Below are 24,332 nucleotides of genomic sequence, written 5' to 3'. Positions count from 1 at the left end.
TGCTGGATGCAATGCTTAACTGCCTTTCAAGCTGTTTTGAAGCTAGCTGTGCCAAGGTGGTAACAGATTGATTTACCTACAGAGGGCTTGGCAGGAGAATGCCCATACACTAAAGCTATTTTCAAGCCTTCCTAACTGATTTTCCCATCCCTGTGAGTTCTATCAGTGAACGTGGCAAGGAAAGCGTTCTTCACTGTGTGGTCCAGGCTGAGAATGAACCACTCTGACTCATTCTTCAACCTCTCACATTTCCTTTCCAAAGTCTTCAGCCAGAGCAGAATGGCATGTACACAAAAATCATCTGACTCGACCCCCTTTTGGGCTTAGGGGCAGCCTGTATAAGTACCAAGAAGAACAGAAGGGAACGGAAGCTTGGGGAGAACCACATGAAACTTAAAACAGTGGAGCAGCAACTTTGCTAAAAGTCAGAGGAATCTGAACAACTGAATGGCCATGATAATTACAGTATTCTATTCCAAAGAGTTTGGTGGCATACACAGGATCTGGAGAATCTCTGTTTTCCCTTTCTATTAAAACAAAACCTAAAAACCCTCCCACAAGGCTCTAGTCCTTATATGTTTAAGAAAATGTGTAGGCCAAAGCTCAGAAACCACAGCATAGCACAAGAGGGCTTTTATGATCAGAAGAGGAGGCTTTTGAACACGGAATAGTTTTCATTTACTCCCCCTGACCCTTCCCTTGCATCCCTATACATGTTATCCCCCAATGCCATACACACTCCTTCACATCCATCATAGAGACATCTTCATAAATACCTTGGGATCAAGAATCTGACTCTCTCTCTCTCTCTCTCTCTCTCAGTCTCTCTCTCTCTTTTACTATGCATACTGTAAAGTGCCATGTATATATAAATCTAAGTCTCTTTATAACCACAGTTCATCAGGAATCAATTAGAAAAGTTGGACCAACTGATCTAAGAGGCCAAATTTGTTCTCAGGAAAGACTTTTAGTCTCTGGTTTCAGAATTTGGAATCTCTCAGTGCAAAAAATACACACTGTCCCTGCTGAAAGTACATAATTGACCTCTATGACTGCAGAGAGGTCTACAGACGTCTCATGGAAAAATAAAGAAAAGCAGTTTAAACTAGGGATTTTATTAAATCTGGTGCATTAGCTCAGACATTACAGCACCTGGATGAACTCAAGGAAAACCAAGTTCATGCCCTGAGGAAATTGCTTCTGCACACCAGCAAGAATAATTTCTGCTCACTAAATCCAAGGAAGTGAGTTCTGAAGAAAGAAAATATTTTATTAAAATTTTGCTTCGAACAAAGTGAAATGTTTAAACAGAAACAAGAAACCTGTGTTGGTCACCCTGTGAATTCACTGACACAGGTGCTTTTTCAGCTTCTGGTTTGCTTTAAACATTACCATGAACATTCTTATTAATGTAGGAATTACGTCTCCCTATTAAAATGGAATGAGGGTCTCTGAGCACTGGTGTCAATCAGAGCAGGCTATTACATTTTAGTGCTACATCTTTTACTCTTTAACACCTCCTCCTTATTCACTCAAATATTTTTTGAATCATATTTCTTGGGGGGCAAGAGTTCCATATGTGAAGTGTTCACCCCAGGTAAATATCCTGAAGGGATGAGGTTAAATGATCAGGCCTAATTTAACAGCCTATATTGCCTTTTATTGGTTTTTAATTTTTATGTTATTATTACATTTATATCCTGACTTTTCTTCCTCCAAGGAACCCATAATCCTCTTCCTCTTCATTTTATCTTCACAACAACCCTGTAAGGTTGATTAGACTGAGAGTCAATGATTGGCCCAAGATCACCCAGTGAGGTTCATGGCTGAGTGGGGACTAGAACCAGGATCTCTCAAGTCTCAGTCCCGCACTCCAACCACTACACCACACTGGCTTTAGAAACTGGTGCAATGTTCAAATGGTCTGGGTATTTGTAATTAAAAACGCCAGTGATCTGCAATGCTACGAAGTTTAAGGGTGCATCTACATAACAGGCTTAAACTTGCTTGACGGTGATTCTCTCTCCCGGGGAATGGTCGTTCTCCAAGGAGGGCTAGGGATCTCCAACAGAGGACTCTCAGCATCCTTGCCAAAATCCAGTTCTTAGGATCCTTTAACTGGGAGAAGCCATGACACTGGGGAGAGCCAGTGTGTCATATGAGCCTACCTCACAGGCTTTTCAAGGGGATTAAAAGGGGACAACTCAAGGTTCTTGGAGAAAACATGGGATGCGAATTTAATTAATTAAATAGATAAATGAATCTATGTTGTAGTGTAGATATACCCTAAGCATTGCTGATATTGCTCTTTTAATGAACAAAGTGCTTTTCAGGCTTTAATTGCACTCAGTCTCACAACAATCCCTGAAGTCATTCCTTAACGCCCCCATTTTATAGATGGGGAAATGGAGTCTGAGACAGCGATTTGTTCAAGGCCCCCAAATGAGCGAAGACCAGAGGCAGAAAATGAACCCATGTCCCTGCCCAACATTCTGCCCACTGGATCTCCCCTTCCCAGCTTCACTAGTGAGATAATGCCTTTGTTTTATTTAGATGCGGTGCTTCAGTCTTGTTGTCTCTTTGCTTTAGGTCTCAGCAGGATCCATTGTCGAAACGGTAAAAGAGAGAGTGGTTGATTCTAGGCTGCAAGTTTATGTCACCCGTCCTGGTTTGTTCACCTGCATAGCCACCAACAAGCACAGTGAAACTTATGGCACTGCAAAAGCTGCAGCCACAATCAATGTATCAGGTATGTGTTAAGGAAAGAGGCTTGTGGAAGATTAAATGGCATTGAACTCCAGCATGGGATTTAATGCACAGACACACAGAAAGACCTCATAGAAAGTGAAGAGCTTGGCTTCCTCTTAATTTGCAGCAGGGGAAATTTGATCTAGGAGTGCACCTCATTCCCAGCTATTTCTTCCTCTATTATTACACTTCAGAGGTTGCACAGCTATAATTTCCTACATATTTGCTGCCATCCTGATTACAGTGTCCTAAGAGCGCTCTGTAAACTCATCCAGGAGAAGGAAGTAACTGTGATGCAGCACTATATTAATATCACCTAACGGCCATGTGAAAATAGTTCAGCGAGCCACCAACATCGTGAATATTACTCATAAGGAGAGGAGGCATGTTGGTCTCAAAAGAAAACATGTCGAATCCCCAAATGTTGAGAAAATACCCTTTTCCTTACTCATAGTGTTGCACAAGGTTCCTTTGATTTTGACAAGGTTCCTTTGATTTCAATTTTTGTGTGTGGCGATCTTGTGAAAGGTGACAGAACAGGGGTGGGGAACCTCTTTCATTCAGAGGGCTGGATTCAATTTCATAGAAGCTCTTGGGGGCCACATTCTAGTGGTGGGTGGGGCAAAAGAGGTGGGGGGGGCAAACATACAAAAAATAGCAGCTGAAGCTCAAATATTTTGGCCACCTAATGCGAAGAGAAAACTCACTGGAAAAGACCCTGATGCTGGGAAAGATCGAAGGCAAAAGGAGAAGGGGATGGCAGAGGATGATGGCTAGATAGCATCACCAATGCAATGAATATGAATTTGAGCACACTCCGGGAGAGAGCGGAGGACAGGAAGGCCTGGCGTGCTATGGTCAATGGGGTCACGAAGAGTCAGACATGACTTAACGACTGAACAACAACAGTAGGTTAAAGGTCCTACTGCCAGTAACTAAGCCTTAGGAGAGGCATTTCAACCTTTTAGAATGGGGGAAGAACTGCAGAAAAGCCAGGATGCCGCCAAATGATCAATGGTTGGGGGGAAGTTGGTTGGGCCAGGGGAAGGGTGTGTGGCCATCTTGGGAATCATAGAGGGCCAGATTTGGCCCCCAGGACTGAGGTTCCCCACTCCTGTGACAGAACATGGTGACTTGTAGTTTTACCATACCGGTGGCATTTTAATGAAAAAAGTTCACCATGTGAAAACTTGGGGAACTCTGAGATCACAGCACCATGCGAAAACTAACTTTACAGGGGCTTTCCATGTATGTCATACCTTTAAAAGCCTTAAAAAGATCCTTCCCCTTTATCATACTTTGCTCCATTTAAACCAGGGAAGGCTAGGTTTTGTATTCTCTGCAGTCGCCTTTAGTCACTAGTCTGGGAAACAGACAATCCAAATCCTTGTGGATTTTCTGGTTTTCTAATTCGGCTCTACACAAACTCGTCTGGCCAGGGTGGCCACTTGCACATCACCAAAAAAGAGGACAAAGGGGGACACAGGTTGCAAATTGTTTTGCATAAAATTTGCATCTGCTCATTTGTATGTATAGCTGCAGATTACTATAATTTAAACAGAAGTATAGTGGATCTCACTGTGGTGGCAAAGATTGTGACCAGGTCACCTGTGTGCCTGCTGAGCCTGCTGTCGAGGTGCCACCTGTGGATGGGCAACTTCAGGGCCCCTGCTGCTCACCTTCCCCTCTGATGGGGCTTCTTTATCTTTAAGTCAATGTAACATCATTTCCCCAGACCCCAGATTTCATTTACAGTAATGTTTCCAGATGTTTGATGAACATCGTTTTTCTGTACCCTATCACACTTCAATAATGGTTTTAATGTTTGTGAACCGCCCAGAGAGCTTCTAACAACGATCTCTCACTCCAGCTACAGCATATATGAACCCTGAAACAAACAAACCAAATAGTTAAGCCTCTTCTATACCCCAAGTGCAGGCACAGCCTTAGCGACCGCACAGTCTTGAAATAGGGATGTAAGAGCTCTCCTCCCCCTCTCCTGTAGTGAGTCCAGTTGCATGCATGACATCATTACCAAGCTCTGGTTGCTGTGTGGGGATAAAGATACCCTTTTTATGGCAGTACGGGCAGGGTAACGGCACCGAATACAAAGGGAAGGACTGAGCGTGCTTGTTACTCACCAGTTTGGCAGGTCTTTCTCACCACTGAAGGTGTCCCTTAATAACTGGGCCGGCCTAAGAGATTTTGCTGCCTGAGGCAGAGTAGCAAGTGGCATCCCCCCAGTCAAGGCTCAGAGGACCCAAGGTCAGTCAAGCACCTGAGCCAGAAAACCCCAAACACACCCCTCCCACTCCCAGGCAGTAAAAATACAACAACAGAAATAATTTGCTGCCCTGCCAGGACAATTAAAATCAGCTGCCTGAGGCGCCCCCCCTTCCTCTGCCTTATGGTAGACCTGCCCAGCTTGAGGAAGTCAGATTGAAGCCACCTGAGCAGCCCAATGGCTTCACCTGTCATTTGCCCATTCCTCCTTATTGCATGCCAAACAGTACTGAACTGGTCACAGGAAATAATTGCAAAATGATTAGAAAGAGGGTGGGAAGAAGACGTACAGCCCTGGGGAATGTTAAGCCCTGTGGCTACAGTCCTTGAAGGCAGGCTGAAGCTGCAATTCTAGGCACACTTATTTTGGAGTAAACTCCACTGGACTCAGTGGGACTTACTTCTGAATAAACATGCCTAGGATCAGGCCGCCTGTCAAATATCTTCAAAATATCTTTATTCCAGATGTCCATCCTAAGATTACTTGTGGAGAGTAGAGTTACAGCTGCCTCTTTTGCACTGATTGAATTTTGTCAACTGGTTGACAAAAACTGCCTTGGGAGGACGACTTATCCTGATTTATCCTCCCCAAATTATCCTTGAGAGAATAATTTATCCCAAAAGGCACTTTAGAAGTATTATCATTATCATTAGTATTGCCTGTCATGCAAAGACTACAGGTCTCATTTGGCACATTAAAAGTTCTGCCTAGGATGTTGGAGAAATCCGCACTGGATTAAAATGAGTTCACGAGAACTCTCATAAAATGAGAGAACTTTGGCTATTGGGCGGTATAGAAATGGAATGAATGAATGAATGAATAAATAAATAAATAAATTCAGATTTCTATGAATTTGACCTGCAGATTCTGCAGTGGACTGCCTTTTTCTGAGTCACACAGATTTCATAGACTTGTGGAATGGTTTTGCAGTTCCATGGTGGTGGTGGTGAATTTGCATTAATTTGCATTAGCACTGGTGTGAATTAGCACAAATAGAACTAAATTCTGGTAACACCCCCCCCCCCAATGATTCCATCAGTTAATGGATGATGGAACGAAAGAAAGATGAAACTCAGATGGAATGGATTTAACACAATCCGTACATCCCTGCCTGTGCCCCTAGTGACGCTGCTCAGTGCAGCCAAACAACATGAAAAAAGAAATGATAATGGGTAATGAGAGGAGAGGGACAACCCCCTTTTATTATCACCTGGCAGTGGTTTTCTCTCAGGGGCAGGATAGCCACTGGAGGAGGAGGCTCGGTAGCTGGCCTATGAGACAGGCGGTCGGAGAAGAAAGCTGCAGCAACAAGAGCAGCAGCCCCAGCGCAGCACTGCAAACATGACACAAACCCCACGCTGGCTGCTGCGGTTGGGACTGGGCAGCAGCGCAGCTACTTTCCCCAGTCTGCCACTTTTCCTGCTCGGCTGCTTGAAGCAGAGGCTTCACTCCATCTCATAGGAGGGCCGGCTCTGCTTAATAAACATCACTGTAGGCTTTCCCTGTTTGTAATTCAGATGTATTCAGGTGCTAAATAACACATGGAACAGGATCTGGTCCTCTTTCCCCAAATCTAGATTTATCTGATCCATCTTTTGATCAGAATAATGGAATTTAATAGGAAGTGTGGGCAGAGAAAGGAGACCAGTCTTCAATTTGTGCTACTGAGCATGCTCTATTGCACTTGAGCATACGTTAATGAAACCTGAAGGGCTGAGGGAAAATGATGTTACACCAGACTTGGATTGGACAGGCCTTCAAACAGAGGATGGCTTCAAACAGAGGACTGTTGTCTGTAAAGCAGTACATCATGGGCAGTATCCAAGGGGGTACCTGTGCTCCTGCTGAATCTGTTGCAGCCTCACCAGTTCTGTTGCGCAAGCAGTGGGACCCACTGGTTCCATTGTGCAAGTGGGCTTGCACAACAGAGATTTAACGCTTCCTAGAGGAAGCCCCCAAACCAGCAGAAACGCTCATGTCTGGAAGGGGGCAGGTTGCAGAGTTCCCTTATGTGAGCCCTGGTGACCTGCCCCATCCCAGAAAGTAGCATTTCTGCTCATTTCCAGTTGCCCCTGCAAGCGCGAGATCTCTGTCCTGCAAGCGGTGGGCAGTGGGCACTGCTTGCAGAAGGGAAACAGCGGTGCACAAAAGAATTGGCGGGGGATAAGTGCCCCATTAGATACTGCCCATGGCCATCTTAGTTCTGCCAGCTGGACTGGAGGAGGAACAATGCACAGAATCTTCCCCCCCTCTTCTTTTGTGTGGGTTCTTCATCTAACTAGGGATACCAGCTAGAAGCTTGCTTCCATGCATCTGTGCCTTGTAGCTGAACCAGAGCAATTATTTATCCAGGAATATTTTTCTTACTTCCATCTGCCTAGAACTGCCTAGAAAAAGGCAATGTGGTTCTTTCAAGCTAACAATATGTTTTTAGTACAACACAAATAGCACTGACCATTTCTCTCTTTCTCTGTCTCTCTGTGTCTCTCCCCCTCCCAAACATAACTGTTTATTTGGATGGATCTTGTGCCTGTACCTATAGAATGGAGGTGAGTAATCTTGGGATGGATATTGCCAAGGAGAAATGTTTGTGTAGCCACTTGCTGGTTGTGGCATGCTGGGAATTGTAGAACTTTTTTTCTGTCTAAACATGCATAGGATTGCACCGTAGATATGCCTGTTCACTTTATTTCTTTATTTCTTTATTAAATTTCTTAATCACCCATCTGGCCGGTTACCCAGCCACTCTGGGCGATGGACAATGGTACAATTTAAAACAATAAAATTATACATTAAAACATTATTTAAAAATACCCTAACCCACCCCAAATGCCTGCCTGAATAACCAAGTTTTCAGTGCGTGGCAGAAGCTCATTAAAGAGGGGGCATGGTGGAGTTCCCTAGGGAGGGAGTTCCACAGAGTTGGGGCCACCACAGAGAAGGCCCTCTCCCTTGTCCTCACCAGCCTAGCTGTCCTGGTTGATGGGACAGAGAGAAAGCCATCCGAGGCTGATCTTGTTAAATGGCATGTCTGGTGTTGCTGGAGGTGTGCCTTGGGATAGGCTGGGCCGGAACCATATAGGGTTTTAAAGGTCAAAACCATCACCTTGAATTTGGCCCGGAAAACAACTGGTAACCAGTGTGACTCCTTCAGCACCGGAGTGATATGATCACGCCGGCGGCTGCCTTTAATCAGGCGAGCCGCCGCATTCTGCACCAGTTGCAGCTTCTGAACTGTCTTCAAGGGTAACCCCATGTAGAGCGCATTACAGTAGTCTAGACGAGAGGAGACCAGGGCATGTACTCCCGATGGGAGCAGGTGGTCGGGAAGGTAGGGGTGCAGTCGCCATATCAGATGGAGTTGGTACAATGCTGTCTGGCTCACGGCTGACACCTGAGCCTCCATGGACAGCTGGGAGTCTAAAATGACCCCCAGGCTGCAGACCTGGTCTTTCAAGGGTAGCCATACCCCATTCAACACCAGGTCAATATCCCCCAGCCTACTCTTGTCACCCATGAAAAGTACCTCGTTCTTGTCAGGCTTCAGCTTATTCCTCCCCATCCAGCCACTCACCGTCTCCAGATATTTAGACAGGGATTCCACAGCCAACCTTGGTGAAGATTTGAACGAGAGGTAGAGCTGAGTGTCATCCGCATATTGATGACACCACACCCCAAACCTCCTGATGATAGCCCCCAGCGGCTTCACATAGATGTTAAATAGCACCAGGGAGAGGATGGAACTCTGTGGCACCCCACATGTGAGCAGCCACGGGTCTGACACCTCCTCTCCCAGTGCTACCCTCTGGTACCTGCCAGAGAGGAAGGACCGGAACCACCGTAATACGATGTCTCCACTTAGTTGACAGTCATGGCAGAGCCCATGCTTTGCATGCAAAAATCCCAACCCCTAACATCTCCAGGTAGGTCTGGGAAGGAAAGACAGGCCTGTCTGAAAGTCTGGGGAGCCATTGCTGCCAGTCGGTGCAGGCAATGCTGCTGAGCTAGAAGCTAGCTGCTGGATTGACCAATTGATCTGACTCAGTTTAAGGCAGCTTCCTATTGTCCTATGTTACGCATAAGTGGTTTACAGTTAAACTCACTTTGTCTTTTCTCACAATTAATCTTCAGCAAATGCTGTTTACTGAAAGTACCTAAGAATCCAGTGGGTCCTGTGCAGCCCAACTTGGCTATGTGACAAAAGCATCATAAAAATGGATATCTTTCTTTTCCCTCCTATGGCAGGCAACATATTGATTAAATAAAATACTGCTTGAATAAAATTTTAAAAATTATGAAAAATATTAAGAATGGAGCAGGGTTGCTTGTCTGGGGAATGGTGTTATTTAGGGGGAGGATTAAAGTTGGAAACAGGTACCAGAATAAATAGCTTTGATTAATTGCATCAAACATAAAAGCTTCTTCCTCTTGATCATATCAAATGTGGCCTTCAGATCTACAAAGGTGGCATACAAAAAAGCCCTTCCAGCTAGTAATATATTCATTTACATGAATTACCAATGGAGAGACTTGATTGAAATGAGTGGTTGAAATCAGCCTTTTCCCGTGGCGATTTAAATCATGGTTTTGATCAATCCTCCCTTGAAAAGAGACTGAAGGAGATGGTGATGACCTTACAAAGTTAAGACCGTACAAAATAGTTAGAAGTTGTCACCATCATTCCCTCTAATAGGAAACTTAATGTCCCTGTGCAGATAGGATTGGAGCCAAAAGAGAGCCACTGAGAAACATGAGGGAGAGGTATCAGCCTGCTTGGGTGAATCCTAAGGTATGCAAAAGTAAGCAAACAAAGAACAACTCAAAGAGGGAAAACTCGCCCCAAATAGCCCAACAAGGGCTGAGCGTGTTTTGGGGCCTCCAGGAGCCAGTTGGGAAAGAACAGCAGGAAACCAGGGAAGAAAGGCGGAATGCTCTTTTGAGCCCCTTACGGCTTATAGCAGCCTCCCCCAACCTGGTGCTCTCCAGATGTTGTTGACTACAACTCCTAGCGTTCCTGACCATTAGCCATGCTAGCTGGGCCTGAGGACAGCTGAAGTCCAAAACTGGACTTCTGGTGTCCTTGAGGAAAGCATTGACGGCTAGCTAGCACCCTGAAGAGGGGCACCCTTGTTAAAAGGTGAGGATATACTGCTACATTTTGTTACAAGCCCCAGTTGTAGCACTGATTAGGAAACCAGCCCTTGACACAGTGAGACCTAGTAGTAAAGAAAGCTGCAGGTAATGTGTGTGTATCATTCATGAAATGGGATGGAGTAGCCTTTAGCACAAGTAGAAAGATCATTCTTGGCTTGTCTGCTATATCCATGGGGATCTAACACTGCTATCATGTTACCATCATGATTAATAGCTTCCTTTTATACGAGCAAAAAACATTCAACCCTGGTTGAATACCCAAAGAAGTGGAATTTAGGATGCGAGTTGCAACCCTGGGATGGAATGCTGAAAGAGAGAGAGTGTGAAGAGATCAGTGCTCCTACAGATGGGATTCATATATGAAAGCTTGAGTGTTGGGAAATGCTTGAGTCATTTTGTCAATAGCAGGCAGCTCACTGTCCTTCAGGCAAATAGATTGTCGATGAATGTCAGCTGAGGGAAGGACATATTTACAAAGTTGTAGATAGCTAAGCTAGCATTTCCAAATATTTAGGACTGATATAAACTGAACTCTGTGACCTTCATATAAACAGTCACAGAATGAACAGCAATGGTGGATCCAGCTAAGTGTTGTCCTCCTGCATTTTCCTTAAGTTGAGCTGAAGCTAGGGACATAGGAGAATTTCATTTCTGTTTGCAAAACATCTGAGCATGCCCTGTTCGCAACCCCGAATGTGAATGCTAGGAGGGGAAGGTGTTCTCTGAAAGTGTTAGAAAATTCTTGAACATCTGCTCAAATTCAAGAAATGCGAATTTTGATAAGAATAATGTTCACAATTGTGCAACTTTAAAAATGCGCCCTTTCGTGCTTTAGTCTATGGGGAAAATTTCTGCAACTTTGAATATTTGTGCAAATTTGAGGGTGTTCTGCACACTTTTCACATTCAATTGTGTTCATTTTGCGCAGTTTTCCTGTTCGCACAAAACAAACAGATTGCAACCATGAGTGCAAATCAAGGAGAGACAAGCAGTGAGCCGAGGTTCAGAGAATCTGGGTGAACACAAACATCGCTCATTGATACATCTGTAGCTGAAGCGAATGCAGAGATCCCCAGAATTGTGCCTGTAGGTGTTCGCTAGGCCAGAGTTGGGGGCAGAAGAAGGCAGACTTGGGAATAGACACTTCCATGGTTGCTTGTGATGAGCAAGAATGCCTTCATGAGACCAAGCAGGAAACCATTTGCAAACTGGAAAAGGGATTATTATTTTTAAATATCAGACTATGTGCCACAAATGGCTACCATTGCTAAGGGTGGGCAAGTGGGTTAGTGAAAACTAGTAACGTGTGGTCTTGTAACTTTTCTGGACTTGCTTGCAATATTGCGCTAGAGAAAGCAAGAGATAAGAGAACAAAATCTCAAATATTTTCAATCTCCTATACTATTTACATTGGAACTTTCTGTCTTTTAGTTGGAACCTAGCTTCCTATTGTGATGTGCCAGACTTTGTCTAGGGATCCAGGCCTGGACAATGTCTTATCCAGTGATGGAGATCTTTGGATTATTGGCATTCAGATTTCATTCTTACCACAAATCTCTTATGAGGGAGATTTCGCTCATGATTCTGATCTTATAGCAATAATGGGGAACAATGAGGTTGTTTCTGATAGGAACATAGGAAGCTGCCTTATACTGAGTCCATCTTATACCTTATATCTCTTTATATCTCCTGCCTTATACCATTGGTCCATCTAGCCCAGTATTGTCGATAGTGACTGGCACAGGCTCTCCGAGGTTATAGGCAGGAAGGATCCTTTCCCAGCCCTACCTGGAGATGCTGGGAATCGAACCTGGAACCTTCTGCATGAAAAGCATGTACTCCCAGTAAAGAGTAGGCAGGTGAGCCCAGGATTCAGCCAAATTACCCAGGTACCTAAAATCTCCTAGTTTCTGAAGGCAACAAGTTCCTGCCTAGTGAAACAAAAAGCAAACAAACTGTTCCAAATCTCAGAATTAAGTTTACAGGTGGTGACTGCAATCTTATGCATACTTACCTGGGAGTAAGCGCCACTGAATTCAGTGGTGCTTAGTTCTGACTGCATAGGTTCCACTTGTAAAACACATGGCACTTTAATAAAAGGTCTTCATCCATCTGAAATGCAATCTTTAACTTTTAATTAAAGTTGCAAACCATCTTGCAAAGAAGTGTTACCATTTCAACTGCTAGCGTGAGCCCCTTGAAAGAAAAGGGAAGAAGGATCTAGCCTCTCCTTGATTATTCTCCTCATTCTGGGATGTCCTCCTTGGCATGGACAGTTTCAGCCTGAAGGGCCGAATTCCATTTCAGAGAAGCTTTTGGGGGTGGGGCATTCCAGTGATGGGAAGCGTCAAGGGCAAAAGTGGTGGGACCAAAATACCAGAAATACCAGCATATTTTAGCTTAGAGCTCTTACCGTCAGTAAGTAAAGGAGAGGCATCTCAACCTTTTAGAATGGGGAAATACTGAAGAAAAGCTGAGAAACCACCAAATGATTAATGGCTGGGGGAAAGGGGTGGGGCTAGGGGAAATGGGGGGACCCCTGCAGGAACATATGTAGCTCCCGGGCTGGAGGTTCCACACCCCTGGCATAGAGTCTATGCTAATCTATCACAAACAGCAGTAAAACTTGAAAGCCTTGTTATCACCTCCTTCACTAGACAGAGCATGTGTGTATGTGTGTGTTTCTCCCACCAGCAGACTCTACAAAGGCGATGCAGGCTACTGCAGCACATACCAAGGAGAGGTGTGTAGCGCTCTGTTGGCAAAGGATGTGTTTGTTTTCTTCAACGGATCCTACGGAGACCCAGAGGAGACCCAAGAACTGCTTGTCCGCACAGCATGGACTGAGTTGAAAACAGTGAGTTCTTTTTGCCGTCCAGCAGCTGAGTCACTGCTGTGTCACTACATCTTCCAGGAGTGCAGTCCCTCCAGGATCGGACCTGCTCCAAAACCCGTTTGCAGGTAACACAAGTGAGCAAAGTGAATAAATCTGGTCCTTGCCCTGCCCTGCACAGTTTCGCTGCATCATGCAGAAAGGGTAGGGTATGCGTGGCACAGGAGAAATTTTCCCAGAAAATGTGATGCTCATGGGGAGACAGTAACAGAATACTGTCAGACTTTGTGAATGATTCCCATATGACAGTACTATTGTAATCAGTGGTGTAGCGGTAAACTTTGACGTGCAGGTGCTCATCATGACATAACCATAGCCATGGCCCCAAGGAGATCTCCATAGCCATGGCCCCAAGGAGATCTCCATAGCCATGGCCCCAAGGAGATCTCCATAGCCATGGCCCCAAGGACATCCCCAAAATTCAGGCAGTAGCAGTTTTCATCTCATGTAGCAGGCCCTTTGTAAAGTTAATGGGTCTTAATTGCTCGTTCAAGACCAAGCCACCCCAAAATACTTTGCATTACAACAAGGAACAATATATTGTTGCTGGGAAAATTTGTTCCCCCAGTCCCCCAACTACTGTGAAGATTGCACCTAAGCTCAGAGGGAAAGAGAGGTCTGGCAGGGTGGGGATGGCAGATTAAGTCAGCACCCTTGTAAATAAAAAAGTGCTGGTGCCGTGTTCCTGTGAGCCCTGGCTCCACTTCAACACTGATTATAATAAGATACAGTGATCCTGAATGTGACTGGCCAACAAATGGCATTAGTAGTTGCTCTCTATAGGAAATGATTATAACTTTTGTTAACATAAACTTTGCTAGGCTTGGCATCCATTCCCCCCCCCCTCATAGTTTGCTTTACATAAAATTATAAGGATGATGAAATTGATCAAAAGCTTCTATCTGGTACGTACATCTGGTAAAAGCTGTAAAACAGGGATGGGGAACGTGTGGCCCTCCAGATGTTGTTAGAATGCAGCTCTCCACCATTGGCTATGCAGGCTAGGACAGATGGGAGTTGCAGTCCAACAACATCTGGAGAGCTCCATGTTCCCCACCACTGCTGTAAGGAAAGGACATAAAGATACAGACTAAATATTCATTGGAAGAGTCACATCTATATAAATGAAGGCAGATGTGGAATTCTAGACTGGAGTACTGCAACGGTCCTAAACTAATTAGGTTATCAGGGCCGAGGAATTGCAAAAGAACACCGGAAGAGCCCTGCTAGATCAGACCAAAGGCCCATGTAGTCCAGCTTTCTGTTCCCTCAGTGGCCAACCAGATGCTCTGTGGGAAGCCCATAAGCAGGACACAAACATGATAGCGCACTCTCTCACACAGAGACATAGACCACGAGTTTTCATTGGCCTTGCTTCCTTTATTCCATTATGCCACGTTAAATGCTCACTTTTGTCATTGTATTTATTATGGCATTGCTTCAGAGAAATCTTTTACATGAACCCGCAGGCTTGCATATCCTCAGTGTCCTCTCTCTCTCTCTCTCTCTCTCTCACACACACACACACACACACACACACACACCCTAATATCACAAACTGCTCTGGGTGTGCCCCTGATTTTCCAAAGCTGTTCAGCATGGTGTAGGGTGAGGGGCTTGCACATTGTGGGCACAATTCCTTGGATCCTGGCCAATAAATATTTGCACCTTTCGTCCCATGCATGTGCGTTGATTCATAGGTCATTCTTAAAACATTAAGCCTTTCCAAATCCATTCTAAATAGGTTTTCTCCCAAGAGGCTTGCATGGGGCCAGCCCATGACTGTTACCACCACCTGCTAGTATAAGTAAGAAGAGTGGCTTTGTGGTTTGTTTAGAACAGTACTTATCTTGTCATTTGTGGCTATGACCTCCCAGTGCAAGAAATTGATAGAGCGCTACATTTCATTCTTTTGAACTGATTCTCCCAGAATAGGTCAGGCCAACAGTGATTGCATGTTTTGATAGGAAAGCAATGTACTGCTGGTAGCCTTAGATATTGATAGAATACAGCATATATCTTTCTGTAGCTTTTAACAGTTTGGGGCCAGGATATATGAAGGACTCCCTCCTTCTGTATGAACCTGCCCACACTTTATGATCATCATTGTAGGCCCTGTTATATGACCAACCACTTAGAGAGGCTAGGTTGGTGGTTACTCAAGACAGGGCTTTTTTAGTAGTGCACCCTGATTTTTTGGAGCTCTCTCCAAAGGGAGGTGAAATGAGCTCTTTCTTTATTTTGCTTTAGATGGGCAGTAAATAGTGTTCTGTTCCACTGAGGTTTTAATGCTGTGAAATGTTCTACAACGCTCTTCCATTTTTATTATAATGCTATTCTTGAATTAGATTGCATGGTTGGTATGGTTTTTGCTCCTTTGTTTTATGTTTTAATGATATTTTTATTGTAAATTGCCCCGGGTGCCTAGTAGGTGGAAGATATGATTTATACATTTAAGGAGCAATCCTATGCAGGTTTAGACAGAAAAAAATCCTACAGCTCCCAGCATTCCCCGGCTGGCCAGTTTGGCTGGGGAATACTGGGAGTTGTAGGACTTTTTTTCTGTCTAAACATACATAGGTTTGTGCCCTTAATAAATAAATTATAGTCAATGTACATAGCTGTTGACTGTTAGACAGCCAATAGCTAGCAGGTGGTGAAGAAGTAGAAACAATTCCTTTTTATGAATCTCCTAACTGCCATGGGGTTTGCTATAACTGGCCTACTAAGGTAGCAATCTTATGGCGGCTAGCCAGCGGCTAGACAGCCATAGGATAAGTTGGTTCCCTGAGAACTGATTTCTCCCCGCGCTGCCTCACAGGCAGCCTGGAATGGCCCTGCATTCTGCGCTTGGAAGAGGAGTGCAGAGCGGCGAAAACGGTGCGTTCTGGGGGGCGTTCCGGGGGGCATTCCGGAGTGGGGAAGGCAGAAATGCCAGTATGGAGCATCCTATGTGTCGTCCGGTAGCCGTGTCCCCGCTCCGCCTTCCCATGGCTAGAGAGCCTAAATCGGCTGTCTAGCTGCAAATGCAGGGTGGCTGAAGTGCGGAGGGGATGATCCCCTCCGTGCTTCTCCTGCTCTGTATTGGAGAGGCGGTCGCCTCTGAGTTCAGAGGCAGCCGCCGATCTGGATAGGATTGTGCCCTAAGTTGCCTTAAGTGACAAAGAGTATCGTTCCAGTTCATATTGATAATTCTTTAAATTCATGCAACAGTATTTTTTATCCCCATCTGCTTCACAAGAGCACTTGGGCAAAAGTCATTCTTATTTGTTTATTAATGGCTTGGATTTACTGCCTTTCTGCCAAAGCTCTTAAGGCAGTTTACATTTTATAAGAACGGCTTGCAGTCTAAGAAATGTGAGGTAAAAGAGAAAAAAGGGTGGGAGGGAAGAAGAAGATGAGCAAATTGAGATACCCACCCTTTCATGCTGTTACATAATGAAGTTATATAATGATCAGATGGAATGACCGTTCATGAGGAGCGATGTGGTAGAGGAGGAGCCAATTGGTAATTGGTCCCAGCCAGGTCAGTGGAGTAGGGCTCGCCATCTCCCTCACTCCCTCTGCTTTAGTCGGACACATTCTTAGGGAGTGTCTAAATGGAAACTTTGAGCGTTGTTCTTTAATGTCAAAGCAGAATTTCAGAAGAAGCCCCTGCCATCAACAGAGGGCACATTGTGGTGTAGAATAGTCCTGTGTTGTCATCAAATGTTCTTCAGAGAGTGGAATTTACACTGGACCCACTGCTGGCATGAGGACTGGGGTTTTTCGAGAGTCTCTGAAGAGTAAAACCATATGGGTGTATTCTTGAATTACAAGGCAAGACATATTAAACTTAACATGGAAAGTGTTCGTTTAAAGCAAGGGTGAGCAACACGTGGCCTGCAGGCCACAACCAGCTCCCCCATGTTTTGCACTGAGATTTGGTGAGGTGGCAGCAGAAAAAAGGGGGCAAAATAAACCCCTTTTAAAAGGATAACGCAGCAGTTTGCCACCAAAATTTGGTGACACGATGGCAAAACCGGGCTATTTTAAAGCCAAATAGCCCCTTTTTGCCACTGCTGCCAAGCAAATTTGGCAGGGATGGGGGCAAGGGTGTGGCCCCTGGTGGGGTACAGGGGCCAATGCAGCTCTCCAACCCCTGGAATTTGCTCACCAGCATAGAAAACCAAGGAAGTATATCAGCAATACGGGTATTACCCGGTCGGCACAAATGGGATAGTGGCACTGAAAATGAGGTTCAAAGTAGCATTTCAAAACTACGTACAACACATGAATGCATCAGGACCCATTGAAATCTAGGATAAGGGGCAGGATAATATTGATGTATGGACTAGATCCTCAGCTAGTATAAAAGAGCATCAGAATTAGTGCAAGAATACTGACATACATCATTTGATGACCTTCTTGTATACTATTTGCAATCCACTGATACTGCAATATTTGCATCACATCATTGACTGTGGCATTCCACTGTTGTTTGTAAAACAATGTAGAGAGCATTGCCTTGCTGTAAAGGATCTCTACTGCTTTAAGGAATGGCTTTCGATGGAAGAAAATGCCCGCAAAGGGATCTACAAACCTGGACTGATGTTACTAACCCTGCCAGAGTGCAACAGACTTCCCAGCATACACCAGGACCCCAAGGCCTGCACGAGGATTCCATATTTTGGTAAGTGGCTCAATGACTGGGCCATGATCTTAAGTTATGATTGTGTGATATAACCCTTAAAAGGAGCTGTGCTGAAGCTGAAAGCAACCTTGCAAGGTCACTAACTATCAATCTGGAGTTCCTTCTGGGCTTTCCTCCGCTGCTTGTTGCGTAGAACAGGATTCTAAGGGCCAAGCTACACGTTACTTGCTTTCTTACTTACTCTAAAGTAAGTGCAGGGCCCTGATCTGAATTGGACCCTAGTGCAGGTGGTAGGGGGAAGTTAGCCCTTTGCCACCATTGTAGCTCTAATCCAGATTAGGCCCTCTTTGCCTGTAATTTTCATTAGAAAAAAAGAGTGAAATGGATCCCTTTTTGGCAATGAAAATTACAACCCCCCCCCTGCTCCCGAATCTGGATTGGGACCACAGCAAGGGCAAAGGGTTAAAGCCTCCCCACCCTCCACACTATGGTTTTAATCTGAATTGGGGGCCCTGCACTTACTTTAGAGAGTAATAAAGAAAGCTGTTATATATGTCTTCAAGGTAACACTTAGTTTGCGTCTAAGTTTGTTCCAGAGCAGGCGGGGCAAAATGGGTCTGGCAGCACAGCAGCTTAAGCCTTACTCAGTGTCTTGATGCATTTAAAAGTATAGGCACCTGCTCTGGACACCGCAAACCTAGCTGTGCTCCTGTGAAATTTCCCAACCTCAGCATATATATGAATATGTCTGAATCAGAATAGTGTGTGTCCGCCTTATATCCCGTGTTCTGGGGCCTTTAACAACAGCTCGACACACAGAAATTAGCAAATGAAACTTTTCATGGCATGGTGATAAACATAATCACTTGCAAATATCTGTATATCAAGTTGGGTTGAAGACAAGCCATAGTGGCTGGTTGACAAGTTGGCGACCTTATAAATCACATCATGTTAAAAAACAGCAACAAGCAGCTGCATCTCAGAATCATTCATATATATGCTGATTATATCTTGCTTGTGTCTTTTTTCCTCCCTCAGATCTTAAAAAGGAAGATACAACAAGTAAGTAGTTCTCCTCAGATCTAATATATTTTATTAGAATATATTTCTCATGCATGGTATTTCCTAGCTTGAGATGGAGACTGCGTTTGCATGAAATACTAAACCATAGTTTAGCGTTATGTGCATGGGCCTCATGGCCATGCACACTTCTGTCCTCCTGTGTGGCTGCAAGGAAGAGATCAGAAGCATTTGTTTCTGTTTTCAGCTAACGACAGTTGTTATGTCTGGACAAACTGTGGTTAGTGTTAACTACGGTTAATTTAAACAAGCCAACTTTAAACCATGGTTAAATATCCTGGCTAGTTTCAATAAACCAAAGTTGACACTACCCACAGTTCCAGTTTGTATATAACAGTAATAGTTGAAAGCAGAAATAGATGCTTCCAGTCTCCTTGCAGCTGTGCCAGAGGAAGAGAGGGGATGGGAGATTGCATGAGCCCAAGGGTTGTGTACATCACACTATAGCAGGGATAGGCAACATGGTGCCCTCCAGAAATTTTGGACGACAACTCCTATAATTCCTTACGATTTGCTATGCTGGCTGGGGTGATGGGAGCTGTAGGGCAAAACATCTGGAGGGTAAGAGGATGCCTATTCTAGTATTCTAGTATGGTTTAGTTTTACATATGAGCTGGGCGATTGAGAGGCTCTCAAACCTTATTTCCATAAAGGCTTCCTTCCATCATAAAGGCTTTCTCCCCCACCTCTCACCCTGCCACTCTGCAGCAATGAGGCTGGGGCTTGCGCTATCAATAAGACTTCAGGGCTGTGCCTGGAAGGCAGCTGACCCTAGAATACTTTTCAGAAAATCCACATCTCCTTGCTGATTGGGGAAGGAAAAGGAAACTATGGGGCCGATGCATAAAAAGGTAAGCATTTTAAGTTCCATTGATTTCAATGGGAAGAATTAAGGATGTGTTATGTCTCTCTTGTTGATATCAATTGGACTTAAAAATGTTTAAGTCTGACCCCAAGTATATTTATAAATCCTAATGTAATAGAATATAATGTAATGTAACAAATAGAAACCCCAGAATATTTGCCTGAGCCAAGGGCCAGTGGTAGGGCACATGCTTTGCACGGAAAAGTCCCAGGTTCAATCACTGGCATTGCCATATAGGTCTGAAAAGACTCCTCTCTGACACCATGTGAAGCCACTGCCAATCAGCATAGAAATCTAAGGGCGCAATCCTAAGTAGATATGTGGCCGCTGCTGGCGTCGGAGGCGACTGCCTATCCAAAGCAAGGCAGGAGAGGCCCGGGGGGATCATTCCCTCTGCACCTCTCCTGCATTGCTCTTTTTCGCTAGACAGCTGTTTTCGGCTGTCTAGCGGTGGGGGGGCTGGCCAGGAGAGGAAGCTGCCATATGGCACATGGGATGTGTCGTACGCGCAGCTCTGCTCTCCCCACCCCGGAACACCCCCCAGCCCCTCCCCTTTTCAATCGCTCTGCACTCATCTTCCAAGCGTGGAGGGCGGGGCTTCTCCACACCTCCTCCAAGGCAGCATGGACGAGAGGGGAGGTCGGTTCTCCAGGAACCGAATAGACCATATCCTATGGCCCGCTAGACAGTGTCTAGCGGCCATAGGATTGCTCTCTCCATGGACCAGTGTTCTGACTTAGTGTAAGGTGGCTTCCTATATTTCTAAGAGAAAGCAATACTTAACTCTTGCCTTTATTTTATCTGAATTTTCTTACCTACAGTTCTTCTGGTCACTCTCATGAAAAAGACGTTGCATGGCTTATTATTATGAGGCCTCATTTAATACTACTTAAACAATGGTAGATTGACAATAAATGATTGCTATTATATCCTAGTGTGGTATTATATCACTAAATGGTTCAAAATTTGCTTTGATGTATATCTTCATGTTTATTTTTGTATGTGATTTAAAAATAAATTGAAGCCTTAAAAAGACAAAGAAGAAGGTTGCTGAAGTTTGTCTTATGGCATTTCTGGGGTTGGGGAATACTTCCTAAGATCTCCAGCCCAGTTGTTGTCCCATGGGAAGACATTGAGAAGGGAGCATGGCCTCTGTTAAACCAAGAGGTTTAACAGAGCTGTGAAATAGCCCCACAAGCAGTCTTGTGAGGGAGGTTATGGTGTGTTCTGACCTGCCAAAAGCCAGCCGATAACCCTCACAATAGAGTAGGTCTCCCCATCCAACTCTTCAGGACCGACCCAAGATGTTATACTACCTGAGGTGAAGGACAACATGATGCTATCCATTCCACATATAGAAGCCAACCAGACTGGCAATTCAACACTGGTGATGGGACAGCATCCTCCTCTGCACCTGAGGGTTCAGGAGAGACTGCATGGCAAACACAGCTCTATCCTCCAACAGAGGCGAATGGCTGAGATTAGCTCAGGAGAAATGGCTTCTGTCGCTTCCCATGCTCCCAGCATCTGTTACCTGAGGTGGCTGCTTCATTCCGTATAATAGTAGGGCCGGCTCTGTTTAATTAAGGAAAGCTCTTTAACCTGTCACTATTGCTGGTATGAATATGATTTGTTCAGCCAAATGGAACATGTTCCCTGGCCTTTTCTTTCTTTTTTAACCATTCGATTTTACTTGGTTTCTCTTCAGCAACCTGTTACAAGGGCAATGGGTTAAACTACGAAGGTTCTGTCAATGTCACAGCCTCTGGCATTCCTTGCCAGAAGTGGAGTGAACAGGTGAGAAGGGTACTTTTCAGATTGGAAGAAGGGTTTGGTGTAAAGCAGGCTTGAACATAGGTCTCGTCCGGGAGCCAGTGGTAAGAATCATGTCCAGTCAAGCAGGAAGGGGAGCTTTTCTAAATGGGAAATAAGAGAGAGTTGGGGTTTTGTTCCTTTCATGTTTATTTACTTTTTAAGACCACAAAAGCGTTACCTTTGAAGCTGCCTGGTCTCAGATAAGCAGGGAAACTTGAACTTTGATGATTAGTAAGGGATTAAAATGAGGGACACATTAACGGAGGGTAGGGATGTTTGAGTATTTCATTTTGTCCAGTTTTTGAAGTGAACAGACTTGATCCTCACCTGCTGGACTAAGGTGCAGATCAGGACACAGTTATCTTTCGGATTTCACATTTTTCTGAATTCTGTGCTGTAGTTCTCAGATAAAAGAAAGAACGAACTGAAATGCATATTAAAATGCCTATTATAGGATAAAATGTGTTTAGAAAGGTATATGTTCTGAGAAAATACATTAAAAATATAGATGTAAATGTGAATTGTTGTGGATTATTATGTTTTTTTCAAAATTCATGAATTGTGGAAATGGGATGGAATGGAATTATGAATGGATGCATGCAAAACTGGCACAGACTTAAATACACTGATCCATACATACTGGAGGACCATTTTGAGGAGATGATGGTTAGTGGGCCAGGGTTCCATCGCCCGCTCTCTGGAACGTTTGGCTCTTTGTAAGATGCTGACATTATGTATTTCTTGAAAAATGGTTGTCTACAATACCTCTGAAAAAATACAAAGCACTTTTATTTGTTTGTTTGTTTGCAATTTTATATACCGCTTCTCAGTTGAAACAAATCCCAATTATATATTATTCCTTGTCACTAGGCACCTCATTCCCACAGAAGAACCCCTCAAGTTTTCCCAGAGCTCTCCACTGCAGTAAACTATTGTCGCAATCCAGGGGGTGAAAATGTACGACCTTGGTGTTATACAAAGGACTCGTCTGTAAAATGGGAATACTGCAATATACCTCATTGTGGAGATGGTAAGGGATCATGATGCTGAGTTTATAGCAGGAGATGCTGTTTGAGTGAGAACTTTATTACACTGTGGATCTAGTCCAATTAGCTCAGAAAGCTGTGGATTCACTGCTTCAAAACCTTTAATACTGCATTGTTACAGTATATTCTGTTTTAACCAGCTGATAAAGAACCAATAAATGATTCAAAAGTGTTACAGGCATGTCACAGATCTGAATAGCATGTTCTATTGGTAGCTTTGAGCCATTCCACTAGATATCAGGATTTTATTTTTTTAATTAACAATTTATTAGATTTTTTTTTCATTTTCTAATACAATACAAACAGTAAACCCTTTGTCTCTCCTCCCCACCTGCCCCACACCCCTGTTCTCTCCCGTTAAGGTCCCTCCCCCGTCTTCATATTGTCCTGCATTTAAAGTGTAAAGGTTTCATGTATATACGTAAAATCATTAAGCAAAAATTGGATAGAGAATAGTTACATAGAAAATAAAAGTAAAATAAATAAATAAAAAGGTTATTTATACCATCATACATGTCTCTTTGCTGGCTTGCACTGGTTTTGCTATGGATCATATTTCTCTGCATATAATTTTTTTAAAAGTCCCCATATTAATTGGAATTCATTTTCTTTTAGTAATTTGGGTAATATACCTTTTTATGGGCAACTAACAATAGATCTTGAATCCAATATCAGATACCAATATCTAGACATCAGGATTTAATATCTGTTAATCAATAATATTTTATTTTCAGGGTGTAAGAAAAGTGATATAATAAAGGGCAAATTGGTTTAGATTTAGCATGTTGCTGGGCTTTAGCATATGTTAAAAATAAAAAAAATGTAAATGTGTACATTAATCTTATTTAGGGGAGCAATCCTATGCATTTATAGACAAAAAAAGGTCCTACAACTCCCAGCATTCTCCAGCCAGCCAGCCATGCCGGCTAGGGAATGCTGGGAGTTGTGGGAATTTTTTTTCTGTCTAAACATTCCTAGGATTGTGCCCTTCATTATTTATTACATTTCTATCCATGTCTTTCTTCCTAAGAATTCAGGGTAGTATATATGTCCCCTTTTTATCTTCATAACACCCCATTAAGTAGGTCTTAATGAGAAATAGTGACAGGCTCAAGACAGGCTTAACGAGCTTCATAGCCAGATGTGGAACTACTACATATCACCTTGGCCCAAACCTATGAGGTAACATGTTCCTGGGGAAAGTGGCATTTGTTGGGGAGAATTGGCAGTTGGCAGAAGAGTGGGGTGCTTAGCACCTCCTGTGTCTGGTGATGCTTCATGTAACTACTCCCCTGCTTGTTTATTTATTTATTACATTTCTATACTGCCCAATAGCTGAAGCTCTTTGGGTGGTTCACAAGAATTAAAACCACAAAATACAACATAAAATACAACATAAAATATAATAGCTTAAAACTACAGTATAAAAGTACAACCAGAGTAAAACCTAGTAGGAATGCAGTGATGTAAAATACAATAGCAGATTTTAAACAATAAAGCTAAAAAAACTTGAATGCCAAAAATGCCTGGGAAAATCAGGTGAGCCTCTCTAGGAAGCTCATTCCACAAACAGGGTGCCACAGCAGAAAAGGCCCTCTTCCTGGTAGCCACCTGCCTCACTTCCTTTGGCAGGGGCTCCTGGAGAAGGACCACTGAAGATGATCTTAGGGTCCAGGCAGGTACATGTGGGAGGAGACGATCCTTCACATAACCTGGCCCAAGCTGTTTAGGGCTTTGAATGTTAATACCAGCACTTTGAATTAGGCCAGGACATAGACTGGGAGCCAGCGCAGCTGGAAAAGTACTGGCATAAT

At 43.9% G+C, this 24,332-nt stretch overlaps 1 protein-coding gene across 1 annotated transcript in view; it reads left to right on the top strand.

The window, feature by feature from the left end:
• MUSK (muscle associated receptor tyrosine kinase) overlaps positions 1-24,332 on the top strand; it is a 79,610-nt gene that overhangs the window by 42,886 nt on the left and 12,392 nt on the right. The window contains exons 7-12 of the mRNA XM_084832153.1: positions 2,590-2,753; positions 12,881-13,147; positions 17,576-17,751; positions 18,751-18,774; positions 21,366-21,454; positions 22,343-22,502. Of these exons, the coding sequence (XP_084688279.1) occupies positions 2,590-2,753; positions 12,881-13,147; positions 17,576-17,751; positions 18,751-18,774; positions 21,366-21,454; positions 22,343-22,502 (880 nt within the window). The remainder of the gene's footprint in view (positions 1-2,589; positions 2,754-12,880; positions 13,148-17,575; positions 17,752-18,750; positions 18,775-21,365; positions 21,455-22,342; positions 22,503-24,332) is intronic.

Source organism: Heloderma suspectum, chromosome 2, assembly GCF_057233095.1.
Source record: "Heloderma suspectum isolate Gila_16-S chromosome 2, 16-S_ref, whole genome shotgun sequence".
Lineage (NCBI taxonomy): Eukaryota > Metazoa > Chordata > Lepidosauria > Squamata > Helodermatidae > Heloderma > Heloderma suspectum.
Note: the sequence above shows the minus strand (reverse complement) of the source record. Positions and strands in the feature narration are given on the sequence as shown.